Below are 27082 nucleotides of genomic sequence, written 5' to 3' on the forward strand. Positions count from 1 at the left end.
AACTTTGTGGGGGGGAGGGGTCAGTATCAAGTTTGTAAAATTCCTTTTTATTTATTTATTTTTTATTTAATCCTTTTCAAAGTTTTCAAAACAAAAAAGTAATCAAATAATTTAATTGAAGCTTGGGTAGGATTTATTTTATTGATTGATGAAAGAAATTCCTTAATAGATAGTATGTGCAAAACAGAACTCTACGTTAACACAATGACATCTAGGTCACAGACTCACAAACAACTTCCCACTCAATCAGTTGGAAAAAATGCTAAGAAACAGTCTGTGTTTTATCAGTGTAAATAAGTTAGATTTAGAGGTCATTGTATGTTTTTCAGTTTATAGATTAATCTATTCATCCCATGAAAAAGCATGCTTGTATGACGGACGTTCTTAGCATTTTATAGATCGTTCAGCGGTCTGAGCATAATTCCTGCAAAGAAATCATTTGTTTACAGATTCATCCACAAACAAAGGCTGACTGAGTGCATAGCTAATTCAACTGAAAGACAGCAGCATGTCATACCTTTCCATTCAGTCCCAGGTCAAGATCATTGGCTGACACCTGAAGAACAAGAGTCCCAATCTCTGCTCCTTCAGACACAGATGCCTCATATATAGAGGAGGTGAAGAATGGAACGTTGTCATTGACATCTGTCAATAGAAAAGAGTTGGCATAGTCATAATATTAGGTAAAATAACAATAACATGAGCAAATACAATAATTCACTGAGAGTCAATAGTTATAAAATTTAATAGAAAATGTAAATAATGTTCAACTGTTTGATTTATTGGTGAAAATAGTAAAGACTGAGGAGCTAATCATATCAAACTTATTTTAAAGGTACACTCTACTTTTCAAAAAGTCTAATTTTCCAGCTTCCCTAGAGTTAAACATTTGATTTTTACCTTTTTGGAATCCATTCAGCTGATCTCCGGGTCTGGCGCTAGCACTTTTAGCATAGCTTAGCATAATCAATTAAATCTGATTAGTCCATAATTATCGTGCTAAAAAATAACCAAAGAGTTTTGATATTTTTCCTATTTAAAACTTGAATCTTCTGTAGTTACATTGTGTACTTACTGTACGTGCAATCGCGGGATTTAACTTCGTGTCATGCGAATTTTTCACTCAAGTTGAATATTTTCAACTTTGGTGAAGACGTGTTTGAGGCAAACACGCCGCCCATATCGTATCACGCCACGCGAGGCCGCGTCTGATCGCGTCTTTGCATTGACTTTGTATGTAATCTACTCGCGCAAATCGTTGAACTCGCATCTGGTGTAAACCCACAGTAAGACTGACAGAAAATTAAAGGTTGCGATTTTCTAGGCAGATATGGCTAGGAACTATACTCTCAAACTGGCGTAATAATCAAGGACTTTGCTGCTGTAACATGGCTGCAGGAGGCGCAATGGTATATTATGCAGCAGCCGAAAATAGTCCCATTAGTAACTTTTAATGGCAGGGGACTATTTTAGGGCAGTATGTAATATCACTACGCCTGCAGCCATGTTACAGCAGCAGAGTCCTTGATTATTACGCCTGAATGAGAGTATAGTTCCTAGCCATACCTGCCTTCTGTCGGTGTCACAGTGTAACTACAGAAGAGTCAAGTTTTAAATAGGAAAAATATCCAAACTCTTTGGTTATTTTTTAGCCTGATGTTAATGGTCTAATCAGATTCAACGGATTGTGCTAAGCTATGCTAAAAGTGGTAGCGCCAGACCCGGAGATCAGCTGAATGGATTCCAAAACAGTAAAAATCAAATGTTAAACTCTAGGGCACCTGGATAATGAGTAAACGTTTGGAAAAGCAAGGCATGCCACACGCATAACGCTCACTGTCCATAGGAAATCATTCAAAAAAGACGCCTGCAACTGCCATAAATGCGTTTGGTGTGATCAGCCCCTTAGTGTTGTTCTTTCAGTCCTTTAGAGAAACTGAACAATCTAGCCTTGGTTCCACATAATAGATGTAATAACAGTTTTAAATAGCTATAATTCTTCTAAATCAATATTTGTAAATCTCTAAATACAAAATGGAGCACTCATATATAGAGAGTTAGGCACTAGACTTTGGAGACAGGAACATACTTGGTAGTTTTGAGAAAATTAAAACTCTGCCTTTTTATCAGAAACTAATCTCAATACTGACATTAGGTCTTATCTAAGCCACATTACTTTAGTGCATGCTGTGTGTTCACGGGGAAATTAATACCAAGACTGCTCTCCGAAAATGTGCTGTTCCCTATACTGGAAGGGAGATGAGGCCAGTGGAATTTAGGGTAAGATCTTTAATGGGTTCAATGATTCCAGACACTAATCACCATCTGATGCACTTTGAGGTTTTAATTTTCTATCAGCCAAAGCTGTAAAGCATGAATTAAACAGGAAGGCCAAATCCATTACGACCTCCTCCCTCCAGCCCACCCTTTATCTCCCTATCCTGCTCCACATCTCTCCTCTCTCCCTCCGCTCTTAACTGCAGAATGAAGGGATGGTGTAAATAAGTCAAAAGGAACAGGAAAGATTAATTATTTGGTTGAGCATGAATGATACAGTGCTTTCCAGGAAGATGTTACCCTTCAGATCACGTTCAAGGGCTAAGAAGCAATTTGGAGTCACAACTTTTCTGATCCTGATCGGATGCCAGTTTCCTCTTACAATTCCAAATATTACCATAAGTAACATCTCTTAAGTGACTGTATCTGGATCGGTATTATGGCCCAGCTGTAACTGGAGGAGAAGGAAGGAATCATGCATGACGAGAGTCAGATTAACACTGGAGGGCAAACTCTGTAAATTACAGAGGATGGTGGAGAGACTTCCCGCAGTGAACGAGATGAACGCTGACGAATACTTAAGTAGAAAGTAACAGACAGGATGGGATGAAATAAAGAGTATAAAGAATTGTGGCTACCAAGTCTTATGTATTCTGTAATGATCAGAGTTTAAAAGGATTAAAACATGCAGTTAACAAGTGTAAGAGTTTGACAAGGAATTAAACATGAAATGGATTATAGATCCCCATAATCCTCATATTAGTTACATTGACTAACTACAGTGAGCTATATTGTACAAATCTTTCATTAAAGCTCGCAAGGTGCTCTACCTGAACATATTTAGATCACGCTGGAATATTCAAAGGTCATGCACAAACCATACCAGAAATAATGCATGCTGTCATTACATTAAATCACAAAAACATAGCAAACAATAGAATTTCATTAAATTCAACATGCTCTGTCAAAAAATAAATAAATAAATAAATAATTCATCATGGTGCCAAGCGTTCACTGGGGCAGTAACCTTTAAAAAGATCCTTATATCTTATTTGTGACCCTGGACCACAAAACTGGGTCATAAGGTTATTTTTTATTGAGATTTACATTGATGTATGGTTTGTTAGGCTAGGACAGGGTTCCCCAAATCTTACCCTGGAGGGCCAGAACACTGCAGAGTTTAGCTCCAACCCTGATCAAACACACCTGAGCAAGCTATAGGTCTTCATGATCACTAGAAAATCACAGGTGTTTGATTAGGATTGGACCTAAACTCTGTAGTACTCCAGCCCGCCTACAAGATTTGGGGATCTCTAGGCTAGGACAATATTTGGCTAAGATACAACTATTTGAAAATCTGGAATCTGAGGGTGCAAAAAATCGAAATATTGAGAAAACCATTGTTTGTTGTGCAAATGAAGTCCTTAGCAAAATATATTACTAATGATAAATACATTTTTATATATTTATGGTAGAAAATGTACAAAATATATTCATGGAACATGATTTTTACTTAACATAATGTTTTTTGGCCTAAACAAATCAATAATATTGACCCATACAATGCATTTTTGGCTTTATATCTGTGCAACTTATTTATTACTGGATTTGTGGTCCAGGGTCACATTTGGCTTCAGCTGTTTATAAATACGGACTGTACCAGTATGCACCTCTGCACTACAAATATGGACTCTTAAATGTGTATTTTTATAAAGGGTACCGCCTCAGTGAGAGCCAGGGACCATTTTTTGACTTTTTTTGTGTCACATGTCACAAACCAACTGTATGCAAATTAGGGTTGTGCTAATGGACGATATCATCCAGACACCAACGTGATGCCACGCCCCCCGCCCCACTCCGCTGCGAGTCGACACACAAGTTTGTATGCGCCCCCCGCAAATTATTTTAGCACCAGCCGCCACTGCTATAGTTAACCTAAAATCTTTACAGGAGTTTGTCTATAAATTGAAAATATAACTAATGCATATATTAAATACTGTAGTCTATGCCAGAGATGTGACGTGTGTTAATCTTGGCTTTTTACATGTTGTACATTTAACTTAAAATATGTAATTTTGTACAAGAACACAGCCCATATTAATACATTATTAGTAGCCTATTGTAGTGTGTCGGGAGATTGTGCTCATTGTTACATAGCTCTGTGACGTTACTGCACTGAAGCGGCAGTTTAAGATATAAACCCAGAATTCAGCGAACGTCAAAAACAATAAAACGGGGACAACACTCCAACCGAAATGGTGGATTTACATACACAGACAATGTTTGAATTTCGATGTTTCTGGCCAGAAATACCAACTTGTTCACTTTGTCTGGTTTTAATAAGCTGCGGATTGAAGTGCCGGCTACTCCTCGCGGTGCTGAAGACCCACCCTGACGGAGATATTTACGTGCAACCTATTGGAAAGCGCGGAGGAGTCATTTGGATAGTAAAATAACGAATTATAGCTTTAAAATAGAAGAACAAATATTTATGTAAAAAGATAATTTAAAAAAGTGCTCTTCTTAAGTGAAATAAAGCTACTTTTCCCCCTTATGTGCAACGTATTGGAAAGAGTCATTAGTTGGGTTAGTAAAATAACGAAATTATTTCGAAATAAAGCTTTAATTAACTTACAAAATAGTATTTATGTAAAGATATATATTAAAATAAAAAGTGCACAACTCTTCTTAAGTGGAAGTAATAAAGTAAAATAACGACTAATAATTATATAATAACGAATAATAACGAAAATTAAAATACCCCTCCGCCTAACGACATCATCGTCCATCGCGATGGTTTACGTAATCTTCGTCAACTGCCAATTTAGGGGACATCGCCCAACCCTAATGCAAATGGTTCGTTAAAAGTACCTAGCACAAACTTTCAGTTTTCTAACATTTGTCCAAACTTGTTTCTGTTGTTCCCAGTCTAAAAGATATTCTTTACCTGTAATGTTTATGTGAACAGTGGTGAATGCTGCTAGTGGTACAGGAGCCACGTTCTGAGCTCGAACCCTTAGCATGAAGTGGCGGGTGGTCTCATAATCCAGGGGCTCTGCAACTAGGATAGAGGCGGAGCCATCTTCACGATTTGGGGTTAGATAGAAACGAACAGGCATGTTGCTCTCTGGAACCAATCCATCCTCCAAGTTATAAGTCACTCTTGGGTCACCCAGTGGAGAAGTGGCCTTGATAGTCTGTAAGGAGGAAAGTGAAAGTACAATATTGATGCAATAAATTACAATAGGGTGTGTCATTGTTAGGCAGACCCTATTTAGAACAAAACCTTCAGTACTTTATTGGTCTTGTAAAATGATTACTATGGGGTGGTTTACCGGACAGGGATTAGACTAGTCCTAGACTAAAATAAATGTAAGAGCTGTTCAAATTGAAAACAAATTGACATATCTTAAAATACATCAGTACCCTTAGTTTTGCCTCAGAATGCACGCCAGTAATGTTTTTAGTAAGGCATGTTTGTTAAAACTAGCTATATTTCCTAACTAAACTGAGGCCTAGTCCTGGCTTAAGCTAATTCCTTGTCCGGGAAACCACCCCATTAAGAATATTTAAGACCCAGACATTTAAAAAGTCTGCTATGATTTCTTGTAAATAAACCACAGCTATCCAACCACTTCAAGGCTTGAACTATTTGTTTTCAATTCTAATATAAAAATTGGTAGTGACATTAAAGGAACCTCATGAAAAAATATGCAATGTTATGAAAAAGAAATTGAACAGTGATTGAACATAGATTGATCACCACATACAACATTACAGACTTCAATAACTTCAAACATTAGATGGATTTCAACTTGGGATGAAGGCAATATTATACAGCAAAAAAAAAAAAGATCTTGTGACCTCATTTACCAGCCCTTCACTATTGTCTGTATATTGCTTGCATTCAGCAGACTGCTTAGAATCACAGCTTCAAAATTCAACAACAGAAATGTTATTGATGTTTTAAAATGAACACGTTCAGTTCTTAACACATATTTAAATTTCTTTTTAAGAACTTTCGATGGTAGGTGTGCAGGTTTCGGTAATTTATGGAGACTTGAAGCAGAATACATGTAGTGTATATAAAGATGAACAGAAGTGGATTTATGTAGCGGTCCTATTTACTCGCCTCACTGGATTTTCTCTCATCTGCTGAACGATGCACTGTTCTATTCTCATCTCATCACATGACTCACAACAATGAAATCAATATCAAAGTAAATGCAGCAGGAAAAATAAACTGTGTATTTGTCACAACAAAGATAACATGGAAGCACTTCAGAAACCTGCAATAACTAAATAATGGCAACATATAGGATTCAGCACTTTAGGGATCCAGTTAATCATAATAAATATATATTTCACAAACTGAAGTGTCTGCTGAATACCTAAATGTAAATGTGCTCAGCTGCGTTTGTTTACATGACATCGTGTTTTACTCAGTGGGGTTCAATGCTGATTAAATTCAGTAATATGAAGGCACTTTTGTTAAACTTTTCGTTTGAATTGGGCTTTTAAGTAAGTTTGCAGTTGAGATTGTTATTTTTCATCATTTCCTGCCCTATATGGATTTATCACTGGTCTGCGGTCTGTCTATTTTTGCTTTAGGAGAATTTAAATGAAATGAAAAAAAACTATAAGCCGAGGTTAACTACAAATCAAGAAAATAAGCTTCCTATCCAAACACGAAAAAAGCATTTATACGCAAGATCAATTACAAAGCCAAGAATGAGTGTTCATATTTCCTTTTCCTAGCATTTTTTTCTTCATGGTGATGTTGCCCGGTTTATTTAATCTGCTTTTCATAAAATGTTCATCCACAATAATGATGGCCTCAATAGCAATAAGTATTCCAGGAAATTTTGCATATTAATGCGTTCAGCGCATTTGTTACCAAATGAAAGAGCAGAAAAATAAATGTCCATAAATAATGTAGTGACTCATGGATTGGCTTATTTCCTAACCAGTGAATATAATAAAGCAGACTCCTTAAAATTTAAAACAGGGGATCAGATAATTCATGGCTGAGAGAGGGAGATATAACGAAGTGGAAAATAAAGCTTACACTATTATTGAGCATCTTAGTTGTTTGAAAGGACTGTGTGTATGTGTGTGTCTGTAATGATTTGACCCACATAAATGTATACATAGATTGCCCCACATAGAGTTAACACGTGCACCATTTTGGAACGATCCAATTGCTGGTAATAAAATCACAGTTTTTCAGGATATCACATGATGCACCCTCTAGTTTGTAAACCCTGCAGAGATTTATATTCCCCCCAAAAATGGGCTAACCTTTCACGGTTGAGAATGTGTTGTTTTTATATGTTTATTAACTTAAAAGTGCAGTGTGTAAATTTTAGCGGCATCTAGTGGTGAGGTTGCAAATTGCAACCAATGGCTTAGTCCACTGCTCTTCCCTCGCTTTTGAAACGCATAGAGAAGCTACGGTAGCCGCCACCAGAAAAACATGTCATCGACGTAGACAAATTATTCAAAAAGTTTGTCCGTTAAGGGCTTCTGTAGAAACATGGCGGTAGAAACATGGCGACTTCCACTGTGGGGGTCCCTCGGTGTATGAAATAAAAACGTCTCATTCTAAGGTAATAAAAACATAATGGTTCATTATTAAATGGTCTTTATACACACATGATAATATTGTTTTGTATATTATTTAGCATTTCTGTCAAGAGATCCTTTTAAAAATTAAACCCTGCATCTTTAATGTTACAGGTTTTAACTAGTAACCTTAAAGTGTTAGCAAACATTTTCATATAGGTGTTAGTTTAACAATTATAATGTAACATGGAGGTCTATGGGAATTGACTCCCTTTTGGAGCCAGTCTCTAGCGGCCAGTCTATGGATTGCAGTTTAAGTCACTTCCATGCTGGCTTCATCAAAGAGGTCGGAAGGTTGCCCTCGGTATAACTACAGTTACGGACTCTTGCTTTTGAGTGTTCACAAACCTTTTTGGCAAGGTTGCCAGATTTGCGCAAAAAAACCAATAGCCAAAATACGAACACTTTATTTTTTATAAGTAAAATAATCCTTCAACTTTTAGCCTGCAATAAAAACCTGCAATATGGCGGACAACTTGCGTATAGTGGTCCATAGAAACAGTCACTAATGAGAGATCTATGTATAATATATATATATATTAGGGATGCTCCGATCAGGATTTTTGCAGGCCGATACCGATCACCGATTTGTTGTCTTTGTGATCGGCCGATATCAATGCCGATACCGATTTTTCAAGCTGCTATGCAAGCTCTTTGATGACTGTAACTTTTAACATTTTTTCTAGGTAAAGTAAAACCACAGATGTTGCCTTTGTTATATTACTTGCAGTAATTAGGTATATTATTGTTTTAATAGAGAATCAAATAAATTAGCACAACAAATATTTCTTCTGCAAAGAGAAATTTAATATGCCTTTAAAAAGGCTTATGTCTGTAAAAACTAATGAAAATAAAACAGTTAACAGTCTTTACTGTATGAATTAAATATACACGCATTCGTATGAAGTACAACAGTTCTTTAGTGAAGAGCAGAGAGTGATTTTATTGAGAGATGAATTAGGTTACTGTAGCTTTAAGACTTGACAGAGATCGCTCTGTTCACGTGCACTGATGACAGGCTGCTGTGTGCGCGCGGCGGGTGTATGCAGACGTGAGCAGCTGTGAGGAAAATGAAAGTTTAAACGCTCAAAACTTTAAAACGCATGCAAATAAACTTTTGACACGAGGATGCAATTGTCCGCGATAGATATGTGTTGTATACGCTGTTTGATGGGGATGTGAAGACGGGTCGCGTCCTCATAGAAAATACACATATCTCTGTGAAGGCAAAGAGAGGAATGCAAATCTACACGTCGCTCATCAGCCATGGCCCACGGGTTATAAAAATGCTCTCACTGCGTAAAAAAGGTCTCTACGTGCAGCCGCATTAAGGAGCCATTTCATGGCTGACAAAAGTAAACAGAAAGATCGGTTCACGAGATCGGCAAATTTAACGAGGACCGATCGAGTCCTTTAATGCCGTTATCGGCCGATACCGATCTGCGGCCGATCGATCGGAGCATCCCTAATATATATATATATATATATATATATATATATATATATATATATATATATATATATATATATATATATATATATATATATATATATATATATATATGATTTGGCCTACATCATAGGGACAAAAATGTAAAACAGTTTGTGTGAGGGATAGGACATAGCAAATTAGCTCAGTAAAAAATGGAAAGCCTAGTTGACAGGAGTACCAACATGTTTTTGTGTGCACCCGTGAATGTGTTTTGTGACAGACAATGCTGTGCGGTCGAGCAGAAAGCGGAGACTGTCAGTTGTAGCCGCTAGTACATGACGGTGAAGTTGACAGTGTCTGGGAACTCGTGGCCCTTACAGAATATCCACAAATGTATTGTGGAATTAAAACTCCTACACATCCATCACAGCATTCCTTCGGCACACATTTGAAAGACATGGTAATGAATAGTGTTCCTCAAAGGCAAAACTATTAAATCACTCATAAAAGCGTTTATGTTTGCTTTGGTTTTCAATTTAAGTTTACTTAGCAATGGTGAATCAACATCAATATAAATATCTGAAACCATTACAAAATGTTTGTTACTTACTCTAATCCCCAGTGCTATTATTTAAATGAGGTAAAAGGCAGGCTCACATTTACATAACTAAAGCATCTGTCCTTCAGTTCTAGCGCATTATACGTTCCTGCACATTATACCTCTTTAGAGATATATGTTAAGTACATACCACAACTGGAGTGTCTCTGACAGTGTTTTCAGGTATGACAACCTCGTAGCTGTCCTTCTCCCACTGCGGCGGCTGGTTCTTCACGTTAGTAATGGTGACTGCCAGCTCAACTGAACTGCTGCGGTTTCCTCCATCTGTAGCTATGATCTGTCTGCTGATGTAGGTCCTCTGGACACAAACAGATAGTGATAGATTACTGACATGTCAAATAAAATACAGATTAAAATGAATGTTAACAGTTCTGGAGCTATTATTGTTTTATATTTTACCCAGAATTTGCATTGATATATAGTTAAAATGCATTAATATTTGTGACCCTGGACCACAAAACCAGTCATATGCAGTGGCAGCTTGTGACTGCTCTTCTAAGGGGCGCTAATTCAAAATATGTGTTCGAAGTGTCATGTGTGTCGCTCGTGTTTTCAAAATATGTGTTTGTTGCATCATGTGAACCATGTGCATCAAGTGTCTTGTCAAAATAAATGCCTGCTGGAGACACATCAAATACGTTTATGATAAAAGAGACGCTCACGTTCACAAAATACAAGCGAAACACTCCCTTAACAGTAAACTCTGATTATGCGAGTATCTGGCAAACGTGAGCGTCTCTTTTATCATAAACCCTTTAGACACGTCTGCACTGCAGCAGGCACTTATTTTGACAAGTCACATGATGCATATAGGTTCACTCAACGCGGCGAACACATTATTTGAACACATAATTACAAACCACACACATGACGGGGTACATACATGTTGTGACAAACTTTGCATCGTGCACCCTCGAAAAAAGTCACCGGCCGCCACTGGTCATATGGGTCATTATTTGCCACAGTCATTATTTGATATAAATATTTAAAAATCTGGACGCAAAAAAAATCGCAAAAATATTGGGAAAATCACCTTTGAAGGTGTCCAAATAAAGTCATTAGCACTGCATTTACAAAAAGAAAGATTTTAATATATATATATATATATATATATATATATATATATATATATATATATATATATATATATATATATATATATATATATATATATATATATATATATATATATATATATATATATATCATTTTTCCATGATAGATTTTCATATTTTCCATAAATATATAATTACATTTATTTTATAATGCAAACATTTAACATAATTTTACAATTTATTGATAAAAGTTATTTTACTTAAAATTTAAAAGTCATCTAATATGACATTATTTTCCTGGTCTCAGGTGTCCCTAGAATGTGTCTGTGAAATTTCAGCTCCAAATACCCTTTAGATTATTTATGATGCCATGTTGAGAATGTCAGTTTTGGTTGTTCAGTGAAAAGTGCTGTTTTGTGTGTGGCATCAAAGTCACACTAAATGGAAAAAGCGATTATCTTATTTTCTCAGAGTGATGTATATGTGCGTGAAACGGATTCTGAAATGAAAAAGATAGGGCTGGACTTGAATTTGTCCATAAAGAATTGATTGGATTGTTTGAAGTTGGGTCATGTTACTACTTGCTAATCGCTGCAATCTTTTCCCTGACCCCACCCACCTGTCATACCATATGACCGAAGTAAAGAGAGATCGTTTCGAGGAGGGGAAGAGATTTTTGATTAAAGATTATGAGGGCTCAATATTCTTCAACCCAATATCACGCAAATACGTGACTATTTCACGTATTGACCAACGTGAAAATGTCACGTTTTGCCGCGTTTGAACGTGAGCATGTCACGTTTTCTGTTTGTGTCACTGTCACGTATTGGTTACTCAACTTTTTTGTCCTAATTCCTTACCATTGTCGCTTTGTTTTAGGGTTAGATTTACATAAAATGACATCCTTACCTAAACAAACTCTAACCCCAACGTCAGGCGACAATTGGTTAAAGTTTAGAAAATATAAAAGAATAAGTCTTGTATCTTTTTTTTATAAACCAATACTTAAAGTGACAAATACTTAAGGTGACATATAACGCAAGCACCAAACCTAACCCTAAACCGAAGCGACAATGGTTTGAAAATAGGACAAAAAAGTTGAGTAACCAATACGTGACAGTGACACAAACAGAAAAGCGTGACATGCTCACGTTCAAACGCGGCAAAACGTGACATTTTCACGTTGGTCCATACGTGAAATAGTCACGTATTTGCGTGATATAGGGTTGTATTCTTACAAAATATTCTAACACATTACAGTTTTTCATTTCAATTTCATTGCGACTTTAAATGCAAATGAGCTGCTGCTTCCCTCCCAGTTTACTGTTATCTATACTGAAAACATACAGCATTTTTAATAAGACAGTCATCCTACTTCATTGTTCATAATGATCATGCTGTAATGAGTTATGTAAAGAAGATTTAAAATCGAATTTATGACCTAACTCTGGTCTTTAGATGATTTAGATGGTTATTGGCAGGGTGGTTAGAGAGTCGGGCTTGTAAGCTGAAGGTCGCCGGTTCGAGTCTCACAGCTGAAAGGCTGCATCTGAGTTGCCCATGAGCAAGGCACCTGTCCCCCAGTATTAGGGTGCTGCAATAATAGCTACCTACTGCTCCGGGTGTGTGTGTTTTCACGACTTGCTGTGCGTGTGTGTGTGTGTGTGTGTGTGTGTGTGTGTGTGTGTGTGTGTGTTTACTCCTCAATGGGATGGGTTAAATGCAATTTCGAGTATGGGTTACCATGCTTAACAAAATATGTCACATTCACACTTTAAAGCAGTTTTCTCAAATTTTTTTGGAATTCCCAACTTTGGAGGTAGGGAAGGGTCCTGAGCTCCACCTGTCCCCAATTGCCCCAACAAAATGGTATTTAAGTAGGCTTTAATTTAAACTGCTGAAATCATATTTTAAATCACATCATATTTTAAAACATAACAGCATTAAACAATTTCAATAGAGAAAATAAATGCGCAAATGTATTATCACTTTGCATGTGATAAGACTTTGTTCCAAAGTAAATATTAATAATGCATTAATAAAGTCATCGTCCTTTTTTTGGCTGTTTTTTTGGTTGATTAGGTTCACTGGTTGTCTTGGTTTTCTCTGCTGGTGCCGAATCTCTAGTTTTCTTTTCATTCCATGTCACAAACGTATCCATTGTTACTGTAACTTTTGTGCTTCTCCACATTTAAGTTTTTGATCCGCTTTAATTAACATTCAGACATTAATTCATTCTTGAAGGCTATGGTTCCGCGTGACTTTTTCTTCACAGTTTAATGTTGTTTTAAATTAGGCTTATATTTAAATGTGTCGTTTTTAGTGTATGGTCAATAAAGATGGGCACAAAAATTACCAAATTTTCTCCAATTTGTCACGCCCCACTTGTAATGTTCCTATTGCCCTCCATTGGGGACCGTCCCCACACTTTGAGAAACGCTGCTTTAAAGCGACATCAGTTTGCTTAGAAAATACCAACAGCTTGAGACTGTTGAGGTTTAACAAGAATTTAAAAAAGGAGTGGGGTTTTTATCATAGCAGTGTGGTTGTACACACACAAGTGACACACAATTATGTTTAAAGGAATAGTCTACTCATTTTCAATATTAAAATATGTTATTACCTTAACTAAGAATTGTTGATACATCCCTCTATCATATGTGTGCGTGCATAAGATAGCATTTAGCTTAGCCCCATTCATTCAATGGTACCATTTAGAGATAAAGTTAGAAGTGACCAAACACATCAACGTTTTTCCTATTTAAGACGAGTAGTTATACGAGCAATTTTGGTGGTACAAAATAAAACGTATCGCTTTTCTACGCGGATTTAAAAGAGGAACTATATTTTATGGCGTAATAGCACTTTTGGGAGTACTTCGACTCACCTGAAAAGTCCGCTCCCCTTCTCACTCTCATAATGGGAGAGGGAGGGTGTTACTGCGCCGAGTCGAAGTACTCCCAAAAGTGCTATTACGCCATAAAATATAGTTCCTCTTTTAAATCTGCTTAGAAAAGCGCTACGTTTTATTTTGTACCACCAAACTTGCTCGTATAACTACTTGTCTTAAATAGGAAAAACGTTAATGTGTTTGGTCACTTCTAATTTTATCTCTAAATGGTACCATTGAATGAATGGGGCTAAGCTAAATGCTATCGAAGCGTCGCAGCACGCTCCAGCGCTTACGTGCACGCACACAGATGATAGAGGGATGTATCAACAATTCTTAGTTAAGGAAATAACATATTTTAATATTGAAAATGAGTAGACTATTCCTTTAAACAAAACATAAAAATAAATTTCTATATTAGGTGAACTTTAATTCTAACACTATGTCCCATAAATGTTACTAAAGCCTATTTTAAACTACTTCTCAAAAGTTTATTTTATAAAGTGCATGTGATTACCAAGGAGACAATGATAAAGAGCATGCTTAAAAAAGTAAAAAGAAAAACAATCACATAATACTTTTACTGAGAGTCATTTTTTTCAGTCAAGCTAAAAATATGCATTATTTAGCATACACATATTGTGTGTTTTATTCCATATGGGGGCAGATTCCCAGAAAGGGTTTAGATGAATCCAGGACTAGGCCTTAGTTATTTTAGGACATTTAAGTACTTTTTACAAACAAACTTACAAAAAACATTACTGTCATGCTTTTTGAGACAAAACAATGGGACTGATATCTGTTAAGATATGTCAGTGCAAGATGTTTTTAAATGTTGGCAGCTTAAACATGCATTTTAGTCTGGTACTAAAATATGTCCTATCCGGGAAACTGACCCTATGGGACCCTATTAGACTAGTCCTAGAGTAAAATTAATATAAGAGCTGTCCAAACTGAAAACAACTTGCACTGACATATCTTAAAATACATCAGTGCCATTTGTTGTGCCTTAAAATGCACACAACTTATGTTTTAGTAAGGCATGTTTGTTAAAACTAGTTATATTCCCTAATTAAACACACACACACACACACACACACACACACACACACACACACACACACACACACACACACACACACACACACACACACACACACGCACACACGTCAACAAACACATCAAACTCAACATTTGACAAATCTCATTCGAGATGTTGCAGAAAAATAACAAAAAATGGATAATGAGATGAATCGCATGCTGGACGTTGTTTTTTGTGAAAATAAATATAGTGAAACAGAGCATGTATTATGATATTTTGTTCTCAATCACTGTATGTGTATGTGTATAACAGCTCAAGTGTCACTGATGCTGTCTTTGTTCATAGCAACATTCTCTATATAATAAAAGTGGAATGATGTAAAATGACAGCTAAACAATTTCCCCCACCCTCTGTAATCATATACAAAACGTACACACATACAAACAAACAAACATATAGACAGACGCACAAAACCTCACTATATACGTACACCAGCTGACATTAGACCTTGGTAGTCATAGCAACAACTTTACAAAGGTTGACAAAAGTGGTCCAATATCAAAAGATTTCAAATCTAAACACCTACTCGCACTCTCATGAACAAATACACATCAATAATCGCTATTAATGCTTAAACAAGTCTTTTGTGCTAGATTTCTATGTATTCTATGGCATTTCACTGACTGCTTTTACAAAAAAACACAAATATCCGTAAAAGACCTTGTTAGCAGCCAATCAATGGTCAAGGCTGGATGCTCTGAATAACAGCGACAGACCTGCTACAAGTGTGAAACTTCTAAAATTCGCAAAAAGGACTATATAATATTCATCTTAAGGCAAGCCCAATTTTGGATTCATTTCAGCACACCTCCTGACCTCTATTACGGTTTAATGAGTCATTCTGCTGAACAGTATTTCTGTAAAGGCTCCAGTCTGAAACTTGTGTTTAAAATCAACCCTTCTGACCTTCCCTGTGGAGCGCCCACACACTCACAGGTAAATGCAGTATCGTCTTAAAAGCCTGTGTGGAGCAGGGCTGACCTGAGAGATGGGTTGGATTACGAATACCCAGCCTTAGAGAGGATTTACTCGCAGGTACTCTGGCTGTTCTCCAGACATGGAGTAAGTGATGGCTGCATTAGTGCTGTAATCATCATCGTGTGCAGCCACTCGCAGAAAACTGGTACCGATCATTGTGTCCTCTCGCAGGAAATCTGTCGAAAGAAGACATAAGGTGCTTAAAACCAAGTGGGCTGGAAACACTAATGCTGATACGCATTCAGAAGATGGTCTTAAACTGTTAAAGCTCGTGCGCAATAATCTTGAAAGAGCAATGAATGGGAGTCGCTTACACTCATAGCGCAAGTTCTCAAATTTGGGGCTGTTGTCATTCTCATCCATGATTTGGATGTTGAGTTGGCAGATGCCTATGAGCGGGTCTGCCGCTTGATCGGTGGCCGTCACTGTTACCGCGTACTCTCTCTGCCTTTCACGATCAAACTTGATTGCAGTTGCAATAGCACCTGAATGACAATGATAAAAAAAATTACCAGGTTTAACAAACACTTCTTAAATTCTCAAAAAAGGCCCTTGTACTGTATATAATGATGAAATAGATATTTCATAAAGGAAATGTACAAATGGTGTATATTTTTACATCGTGTACCTGGATTCACCTCACTTTGTCAAATCTTTACAGCTCCCCATTTGATTTTGAAAAGTCATCGTAAATGTGTCTCACGTTTTCTCTCACTGCAATGCACTCCTATTTTTTCACTTTATTCTTGTCCATAAAAGGCACAATGATTGAGGTCCACTGAAAAGTTACATTTCACAAGGCATTCAATTTCTTTAAAAAGTGGGCTTGAGACGACATATTTAAATGCTGTCTTTTCTTTCCATCCGAGAGTTGGCACCTTCTGAAAGGCTATGATTATAGTGAATTAAACTCAAGTTTGAATTCATGAAAATACTTGAATTCCATAGTAAGTGGCAACCAAAGAGAGAAAGAAAGAGAGAGAGAGAGAGAGAGAGAGAGAGAGAGCAATAGAGAGAGACTCAACTAAGACCTGATGAGATTATTAGAGTGTGCTTAATTGGAAATATTAAAAAGGCTGCATTAACCAGTTCCCCCTTACGTAACTAATAATGTACTGTGCCTCTTATACTCTTTCCAAAAATCATCTAAATGACTTTTGATTAAGTTCAGAGCAATTACAACCATCTACCTTCATATTCTCAGTACAGTTCATTCCTTATTGTGTGTAAGTGCGTTATTATCATTGTACCCGTTTCTGGATCGATGCTGAATGCAGGAACAGTGCTGTCTTTATGCATGAACCCATATGTTACTTTTCCATTGGCTCCTTCTTCCGCATCTAAGGCATGAACCTGTAGCTCAAATGTCCCAGCTGGATTATTTTCTAAAACCGAGGCTCTGTCCTTATACTCGAGACACTGTGAACATAGAAGTAGAGAAAGAAAGTGAGAAAATGAAAGTCAGAGCCAGATGTCACAAGATAAGGAGGGCCACAGCAGTTATATAGCAGACACTTTCCTATAGCGAGTGATGTACGGTATGGTACACTTATTACAAAGGCCGAATTCAGCTGAAGCGGCTTGCCTAAAGGCCCTCCGGGGATAGCTGAATTCAGCAGCTCTCTAGTTTTATGAACCTTTAACCTTTGGTTTACTAGCTTTGGCAAGCTGCAACCACTGGTACAAGGCAACCAAAAATCACACACAAGAGGTGTCATGAAAAAAGGCATTACTGCCTTTAAAATTAAAGTGGGTGCACAGTGGCGGCCAGTGACTTCTTTTTTTTTAAGGCGCTCGATGCGAAGTTCGTCACAACATGTATGTAGCCCGTCATGTGTGTGGTTCCTTTTTTCAAAAATATTTCTACGTGTCAAGTGATCCTATGTGATCACATGTCACATGCCCACCAGATACGTCTAAAGGAAGGTGACCAGATTTTTTAAATGAAAACCGGGGACAATTCCTAGTTAAATGGTCAAAATATCATTTGTTGTTATCTATGAATTAAAAAATTGGGACAAAATGTTTTTTTGAAAGTTTTCTTATTATTGTTGTGGGTTCACTGCAAAAAAATGACTTACTTCTTACTTAATAGTATTTTTGTCTTGTTTTCAGTACAAATATTTAAAAATGTTTAAATCAAGATGCATTTTCTTGATAAGCAAATTCACCTAAGAAAAAAATATAACTTTAAGACAAAAATATAAAATTTAAGAGAATTTGTGCTTAAAACATGTAAAAAATCTTTTTCTTGAAATAAGTATATATATATATATATATATATATATATATGTTTTGCTTGTTTTAAGCACAAATTTGATATTTTGTTCTAAAAATTAGACATTTTTTCCTAAGGTCATTTTGCCCATCGAGAAAATGCATCTTGACTTAAGAATTTTTTTATATTTGTACTGAAAACAAGAGAAAAATACTAATAAGAAAGTCATTTTTTGCAGTGTTTCTAATTCAATTAATTAAAAACAATTTCATTAGCCTAAATCTAATTTTTAATGCAAAATGTAAACTTATTTAGCCTACAACAAAACAAATGCTCAGAACCATACTGTGATCAGTTCACTTCATTGGTTTATTATTTTAATTTAACATGAGTAGTTAGTACCTTAACCCGTTATAACTTCAACTGTTTTCATATTTTATGATAACTTGATTAATGATAATGACGCTTGCCGCTTTCTCATGTGTCTCGTAGTAAATTCTTCATCACTAAATCAGTGGCGTGCGCAAGTTATCAATAGCTCGTGGCTCCCTCAGCTGGTGAAAATAATAATTACATGATTGCTCCGGTCTGGTACTACAAACGCTACATGTTGATCAGGTTTTTCAGTGTATTTCTGGTTGTTTTGGACGTGCTGTAAAATGGGGACATTTCCGGGGACAGCTCCAGTTGGGGACAGAACACCAAAAAACGTGACTGTCCCTGGAAAACGGGGACGTCTGGTCACCTTAGTGTAAAGGGTTTATGATAAAAGAGATGCTCGCATTTGCCAGATACTCGCATAATCTCATGCGTAATCAGAGTTTACTGTGAAGGAAGTGTCTTGCGTGTATATTGTGAATGTGAGCGTCTTTTTTATCATAAATGGTTTTGACGCGTGTGCACCAGGCACTTATTTTGACAAAACACGTGATGCACATGGTTCACATGACGCAACAAACACATATTGAAAACGCAAACAACACACATGACACTCCGAACACTTATTTTGAATTAGCGCCCCTCGGATGAGCAGTCACGAGCCGCCACTGGGATTGCACTTTAAACAGCTAGAATCCAATGGTCACCAAAACTTCATCCGGACAAAAATGAATTTATAAACAACCAACCAAAGTAACAAAATAAACACAGGGATTGAAGGATAGTGAGATAAAACAGATAGAGGGACAGTATAAAGAATGGAAGAAGATGCGATTATATCTTTGGTTCTGTTAAGATTCATCTCGCTTTTATAATTGAAGTGCCCTTGAAGTGCCCTTGAATCAATTCCATTTTACTGAATGTGTGAAGATATAAGCTTGGTTAAATTACCACCCACACCGCTTCTTCATCCTCATCTGTGTGTACTGTATATAAAATCATTAAATAAGAAAACCGTGCCTCCTCTTCATCATTAGTTTACTCAGCTTAAGATTAGATGAGACTCAAACATAGTAACTAAATCCGATTAAAATGGCAACGTATTCCCAAATCGGTCCACCGGCCCTTTCTTTGATGGCCACGTCTGACACCTAATTAATAGCAAGGGACCTGTTTCTATCTAAGATGGTCGCTTTCATTCCCCTGCTAACTAAAATACAGTACTTAGCTCTGTGTTGTTCAATCAGTCAGGTGAGCGCGAAATCCCATAAGGTTGGAGGCGCAAACATCAAACCCTGTGCCTCTCATGAGCCCTTCTCATGACCTCCAAAAAGCTGACACTAAAACACACAGGCACTGAGCATACAAATGAATGAAGTACACAGAGAGACTATGTAGTCACTGATCTTCACAAGTCCTAATAGTTTGGTATTCCATAACACAGACATGATGGGGAATGGGAAGAAGTTCACTTCTTAGCTACAACCCCTCCTTTGCACATAAAGAGACATACAAAGAAAAAACACCAAATAACTAGTAGTTTCTGTCATGACAAGCAGATCGCAAAGAAAAGAAAGAGTGCACAAAGGTAAGACTAAAAAACAGACAAGTTGAAAAAAAAACATCTTGCGCATAAATGTTTTATTTATTAGTTTAGTTTCGAGAGGTCTTGCTTTGTACACTTTCAACTGTTCAAGACCTGGTATATACAGATATATATCTTACATCATTTTGGGAGAGAAACGTGAACAAAATGCTCCATAGACCTGAGGAGACCTAAAGAGAAGTTTTTAAGTAGCCTACCAAACATTGGCTCACAGCCAAGCATCACTGAAGAGCCTAGGGGGGATTAAGACCCTCTAAAGATCTCCAGCATAGCACTCAACCCGTATTTACTAAGGACCTCAGGCAGAGAGTGGACCCATAATGATTCAGCACATATTTCACAGACTTAATTAAAACCGTCTTCGGATGATCAAGTTAAAGCACAGGTTGTCCTGTTAATAATATCTCTTGAGAGGGGATGATAAATAGGGAGGAAAGAGATACAAAATATTTTAGAGACAGAAGCAAGAGAGAGTAAACAGCTGAAAAAGGTTACTAACCGACCACCGGAAGCTGGGGTAACCAAACATTTTCTGTCATTTATCGATTTTAACAACAACGATAGTATATCTAATTGCTTTCAGCCATTTTGTCAGACAAAAAATGTAGATTATAAAAATAGACTATTAATAAACATCATACCTTTTCAAACACAGGCTTGTTGTTGTTCACATCATCTACTCCAACAATGACCTGGGCAGTGGCAGAGAGGGACTGGGGACCACCGGAGGCATTGTCATCTGTTGCTGTTATGTTCAGAGTATATTTCATTCCTTGAAGTTTAGGTGGAGGACTGGAGCGGAGACGGATCAATCCTAGATGGGGTAATAGTCGAAGACATCAAGCACTAATTTTATCTTAATCCCACACAAACTTCATTTGAATGTTAATGGCACCTCTTTAAAGTAAATTAACATTAACGTTCTCCATTAATATGATCTTATTGGAATAATATAAAACAAGTTATACTGAGGTAATGGAATAAACAGTGTCTTTGGGGATATTTACAGTACACTAGCAGTGTTTATTTCTTTTAAAGAAATTAAAGAGATTTAATGTTAAAGCTGCAGTCGTCAAGATTTTTTTCCATCATATTCACTGAAATGAACACCATGCTCCGATAGAACAACATAAAATACTGGTCAAATCAGTGCAGGGCTGTGTAATATCTACCTGTCAATCACAGTTTCTGCACACGCCACAAATCCACCCCTCGTGCGCGTTACAATATTATATGCATCCGCCTGAAGTTCACATGTGTGTTAGAAAGAAAACAACCAAGGAAAAAAGGAAACAAAGGATCAATATCAATATCGGACTGGCATAAAAGGTGGAGGGATCTACGAGATTTTAAAGGTTTCACGCTGGAGATTCAGAGCTTGCCAAGTTTTTTTTCTCGAAAGGTAATTGTGCTTTATCAACCATTGATTGTATTTCTGAGTGTTATGTTAGTAATCTACAGGGTTCTTATACCTTAGTTAACTTCATATTCAAGGACCTTTCAAGGTTTTTAAGGTCCAATACCCTCAAATTCAAGGACTAAATGTGGTGAGACATGTAAGGTTACATTGTGTTACCTTTAAAGATAAATTGTTACAGTTCCCTTTCGAGGGAACTCGCACTGCGTCACTGCGGTATACTTTGAGGACGCCTCCAAGGGTAATTGCATCTGAATGTGTAGATCAAATTCAACCAATGGTGAGGCTTAACGACAAAGACAGGGTGACGCGGGAGCCAGGAAGTATAGCGCTATCTGAAATATTGCCAAAGACGGAGTTACAGGGACGCAGGAAGTATGGCAAGGGAGATGCAGCGCCTCGTTCCCTTCTCAGGGACCAACAGTACATACGTAACCCGAGACATTTTCATGTGTCAAACACAACTATGCAAAAAAAATATTTTCATTCGCATACAGAAGATATAAGCATTTAAAGCAAACAGTTTAGCATGTGTGCGTTTATGATACACTACACAGGGAATAATATAGATTTTTTTTCAGAAAACTTCTTTTCAAGCACTTTCACTAACTTGTATCTATGTATGTATATTTTCAAAAACTTCCCAGGGCGTTGAACCCCCCCCCCAGATTCACAAACTTTCAAGAATTTAGAGTGTTTCAGTACAATACGTTTCAGTCTGACGAGGACGAGCTCAATGGGAGGTTGCTCGGTGGTAGTGTGGGAAGGGCATGAAAATTGTAAACCTTCAAAATCATCTCAATCCTCCAGAGTTGCCGACTGTAGCTTTAAGCAGAATATCTTCACAGCAGTGTATAAATCACTTTTGGAACCGGTTATAACTTTTAATATGGTATCTTGGTTAATTTCTTATCAAATGAAAACAGGAAGAAATTAATAAGAGTAATTAGTCAGGCATCCAAAATTACGCTGTCCCCTCAAATAAATCCAAAAGATCTGCATTATAGTGCAGTCAAGAGGAAGGCTGCTTCCATTTTTACAGACCCCCTTCATTATTCGCATCACTTTTTAGCTGCTCCCATCAGTGTGTCGGTTCAGAGCTCCACTGCCCAAAAAGAAAGCTTATAGAAGTTCTTTATTCTAACTGCAATTACTACACTGTAAAAAATGTCTGCAGAAATTACAGTATTACTGGCAGCTGGTTGCCAGTAACTTATTTATATTTATTTAACATTTATTAAGTCCTTTACTGAAAACAGTTTGTTCAAAGTTAAATGAACATAAAACATTTTTCTTTTGTAAAAGTCTTTATCTTCTACAGTAAGTAACTGGCAACCAGCTCCATAATTACAGCAATTTTTACAATGTATTTTAAACAAGGCCAAATAGATTTTATTAACAGGCTCCAATTTTATTTATTTCTTATAGTTGTGTTTTATTAGATTTGTTTGATTTTGTCTGATGTGTGATTGTGTTATATTTTTTTATACATTCAAGCCATCTTTACCCAAGACAATTTACTATAAGTGGTTAATAGACAATAACGTTTTTTATTGAATATTGAATTGAATTGAACTACTCATTAGAGTCTCATACAACTCCTATAGAGGTGGTATACTGTTTTAATTTTTTTTTTTTTTTTAATAAAACTGAATCTTAATTCTGTCATCACAGAAGTGAAATGCTATGTTAGCATATCACAAAAGGAGCAGATCACCTTTTTCTAAAAACATGCTTAACGTAGCTTTGTGTACACAGAATGTGCACACCTGTCGAATTCAGACACACAAGTGACCAGTGTGGGCAGTAACTAGTTACTAGTAACCAGTAACAGTAATAATATTACTTTCCCTATTAACTAGTAGTGTAACTAAGTACTAATTAAAATTTGTAATAATATTACAGTTACCATCCCCAAAAATTGTTAGTTTCTCGTGACTTTTTGTCACAATTGCTGATGATTTAAAATATAAAAATACAACTACCGGTAACTATTTTCATAATCGTTGTGTGTGTATGCACGTGACAACACAACGCAGGAAACTAGCTCTTTTTTGTGCTGCCAAAATGTTTGGTTGGTTCCACCTGCTTGCAGATTTTGATAGTTAATAAAGAAAAAGAAGAAAATAGTTTAAGACAGTTGTACTCTTTATTTATCTGTAACTTTCATGGATTCACAGACTGCAAAAATTATGCAATAGACTCTTTGCAAGCTTAACTTCCGCGTTTGACTCAAGGGTGCTCTTTAGTTTCCGGTACCGAAGATTTAAAGCGGGGTGATGGCAGAATCACTAAAATGTACTGGATTTACCCAAATTTACAATCTATGATGTATGAAGAATTGTCCAGATGTGCAAACTCGAGAAAGGTCGCAAGTTTTATGTGTCGTCTTATCGCTGTAATGATTAAGATATGTTCAGCTAGCCTTATATTGTGCTGTTTTTATGATTCGTCCACCAGTCTGATCACGTTACTGTAGTAATACATTAACGTCTTTGTAATGTTGTCTTAAAATGTCAGGAGATGCATACTGTTACTGTTATATGAGGGAAAAAGCAACACCAACTGCAGCAAAACTGATAGCTTAAATCTAAAGTTCAGAGTTCTGTTTTGAGTTTTTATTGTTTTATTTTGGTATATTCACATCGATTTTCAAAACATTTTTACTTGGTTATTTTTGAGTTAGTATCTTGAAACATTAGAGGATGTAAAGAACAAAGCAAAAAGGACTATTGACTATGGTAAAGTCCGTTTGAGAAATCTATATTTTTTCCATTATTTGTTTATCCCTGGTTCTGTTTGTATATTTTAATACGCCTTTATTTAGTTTGTTGTGTGTTATTTTTCTCTGAAGTTATTCTTGTTGTCATTGATATAAATTTTCTATTTGCATTTTTAATTAATAAAGCATACATAAATACACAAAATACGAGTTTTTACTGTTCTAAAATTTAGCTTGTAGAATCACAGATGTTATTTTTGCTAGTATTGATGATAACAATTATACAAAATTTAGAAGCATATCAACAACAGATGAATAGCACAACTACCTGTGCAATTTCTAGCTAAAACAAGTGGTAATGCAGATACAGGGTAGCAGTGTACAAGTCGTCATGCTTTCCAGTAAGTCCAATGCTGTAAACACTGACACACAGCAGTGGTGGTTAGAAGATCTGTCCTCATATCTTTTACAATATACTTTCATACGTTTAAATGTCATTATGATAGTAAGTGTTGAGTATAAGTTATTTCTATATAAAGTAAACAAGCGTCAACAAAATTAGCTGTGTTGTTTTGACTGTTTGGGCAACCAACGTTCCCGAATATCATAGCACTCTATGACTGGCGGAAGTAGTCCAGCATCATAAGATTTCACTGGAAATACACCAAGCGCCGCCATGCATAGAGTCCATTACCAATTTTTGTGGTAACTAATTACTGTTGGCTAGGAGTAAAAAGTAAAGAATAGCATTACTTTTGAAAGGTGTAACTAGTAATGGAACCACTGAGCCACTGCAGCCCAATGAGTAATATTAAATTTTTTGAGTAAGTAGCCCAACACTGTAAGTGACGTTGATGATCAAATCTGATCTAAGCAGACCAGCTGAAATTTAGGTTGTATTCACCATACTATACATATATACTGCAGCGCTACTATATAAACTCTCATTGCAAACATTAGAGCTCATAAAAGACACTAAACACACGAGTGCTTGCTATGGATATACAAGGCCATGAAGACAAATTTTCACCCCTCATTCATAAATCACAGAGATTTTATCTGACCTTTAAGATTATATTTGACGTTTTTGAGGTTTTTACTACAGTATGTAAAATCCATTTTATGTTTTTTTATGGATGAATATACGTGTGGGTGTGCGAGGGCTGTCGTAATGCTTCACACGCTGCGTCTTATCTACGTAGACAGCTGGAGTCGGCGCCTACGTGACCCTCCGCAGTCCGCTATACAGTAGCATCTCTTTCAGGAGAGCATGTTAGACCCTGCTGCATTCAGCTCGACATTCATAATCTGAGGAGCATGGTGACTGCTATCTTCAGCTCACAGCAATGGGACATTAAAGAAACCGGCATGTCAACTGACACAGGCTTGGCAGGAGGGAAGTCACATGTACCCTAGTTTCTTGAATTGATTCTAATGCATAACGCTAGTTCTTTTGTGGCAAGACTCAGAGGAAAAAGAACATGTAATCAATTCTAATTCAATCTGAACATACCCGCACTAGCATATCAATCCCCCCACCACCCCCGGCCTTTAAATTTCAGCGGAGGCTGAAATGAATGTGTGTGTTTGTGTATTTTGTGCAAACTAGGAGGCTCGTCACAGGTTCTAGTTCTATTCTCTAGACAGTTGTATTAACTGCAGGCTATAACAGCCGTGCGCTAATCTGTTTGAGACCTCGGTTAACTAGAGATTGTTTTAACCGTGCAGAGGGCCCTCTAAGTAATACATTGCCCAAGTGATTCTAGACAGAATTAAATAAAGTGCTTGAACTCAGATTATAAATATTGACAAACTGGCAGTTCAAGCAATGAAAATCTGTATTGCAGTCAGGATCTATGTGTGATTTATCTGTCCTTGAGCTCGAAGTGCCCGTTACGATCAGTATGTGGTACACTGGTGGATTCTGGAACAATACACAGATGCAAGAGGCAGCCAGCACATATCAGTGCACATCAGAGATAGAGACGATGTTTCCCTAGGGGTACGACAAGCAAATGTCTTTGTACATGAGGTGGGGGCATCCCATTGGCATTCTCCTTATGCCAGTCTCTATCACTGTCATGTTCCCATACAAGGCACTTTGAGTTTATACTCTTAAAAATAAAGGTTACTGAAAAGTTCTTTAAATGGTTCCGTAAAGAACACTAAACATCGACAGGCTCTTTCTGTTGCCTTTCTGTCCGAAAAAAAAAAATGGTCCCAAGTGTCACTAGGGCATCACCCTTTGAAGATTTGTATTCATTTGGTACCAATATGTACCATTGAGGTAATAATATGAACTCTGTAGGTGCAAATGTGTACTCTGTGAAAGGGTACAGCCCCCGGGACAGCTAGGGGACTTTTTTGGACCATTTTTTCTTGACAGTGTGGTGAAAAAGCTTCTACTGACTACAAAAAAGTTAAAAAAAAATGGTTCTTTTAGGAACCTTGCACTAAAAGCTTTTTGGTGAACCAAAAGTGGTTATTTTATGGCATCGAAGCGAATTACTGTTTCTAGCACCTTTATTTTTTTAAGAGTAAACAAACCATATACAGTAAGGGGAAGATCACAGCAAACGCGTTTAAATCGTCTGTAAACGCAAGGTGCAATGCACTGCTCCCTTTTTGGGTCACTTTAAAAAATAGCAATGCAGAACGGCTTTTATATTGCTAGGCAACCACCGAGGCAGCTGTCCTGTCAATAAAATATTGAAGCGTGACCGCTTTTTTGCTGTTAACTGTCAGAAACTTTAAAAAGAGGGC

At 36.8% G+C, this 27082-nt stretch overlaps 1 protein-coding gene across 1 annotated transcript in view; it reads right to left on the minus strand.

The window, feature by feature from the left end:
- LOC129446963 (neural-cadherin) overlaps nt 1–27082 on the minus strand; it is a 273221-nt gene that overhangs the window by 100332 nt on the left and 145807 nt on the right. The window contains 7 exon segments of the mRNA XM_055208521.2: nt 518–645; nt 5225–5474; nt 10084–10251; nt 15982–16154; nt 16293–16463; nt 17229–17397; nt 20822–20994. Coding sequence (XP_055064496.2) covers nt 518–645; nt 5225–5474; nt 10084–10251; nt 15982–16154; nt 16293–16463; nt 17229–17397; nt 20822–20994 — 1232 coding nt within the window.

The sequence above is a fragment of the Misgurnus anguillicaudatus genome, chromosome 21, assembly GCF_027580225.2.
Source record: "Misgurnus anguillicaudatus chromosome 21, ASM2758022v2, whole genome shotgun sequence".
Lineage (NCBI taxonomy): Eukaryota > Metazoa > Chordata > Actinopteri > Cypriniformes > Cobitidae > Misgurnus > Misgurnus anguillicaudatus.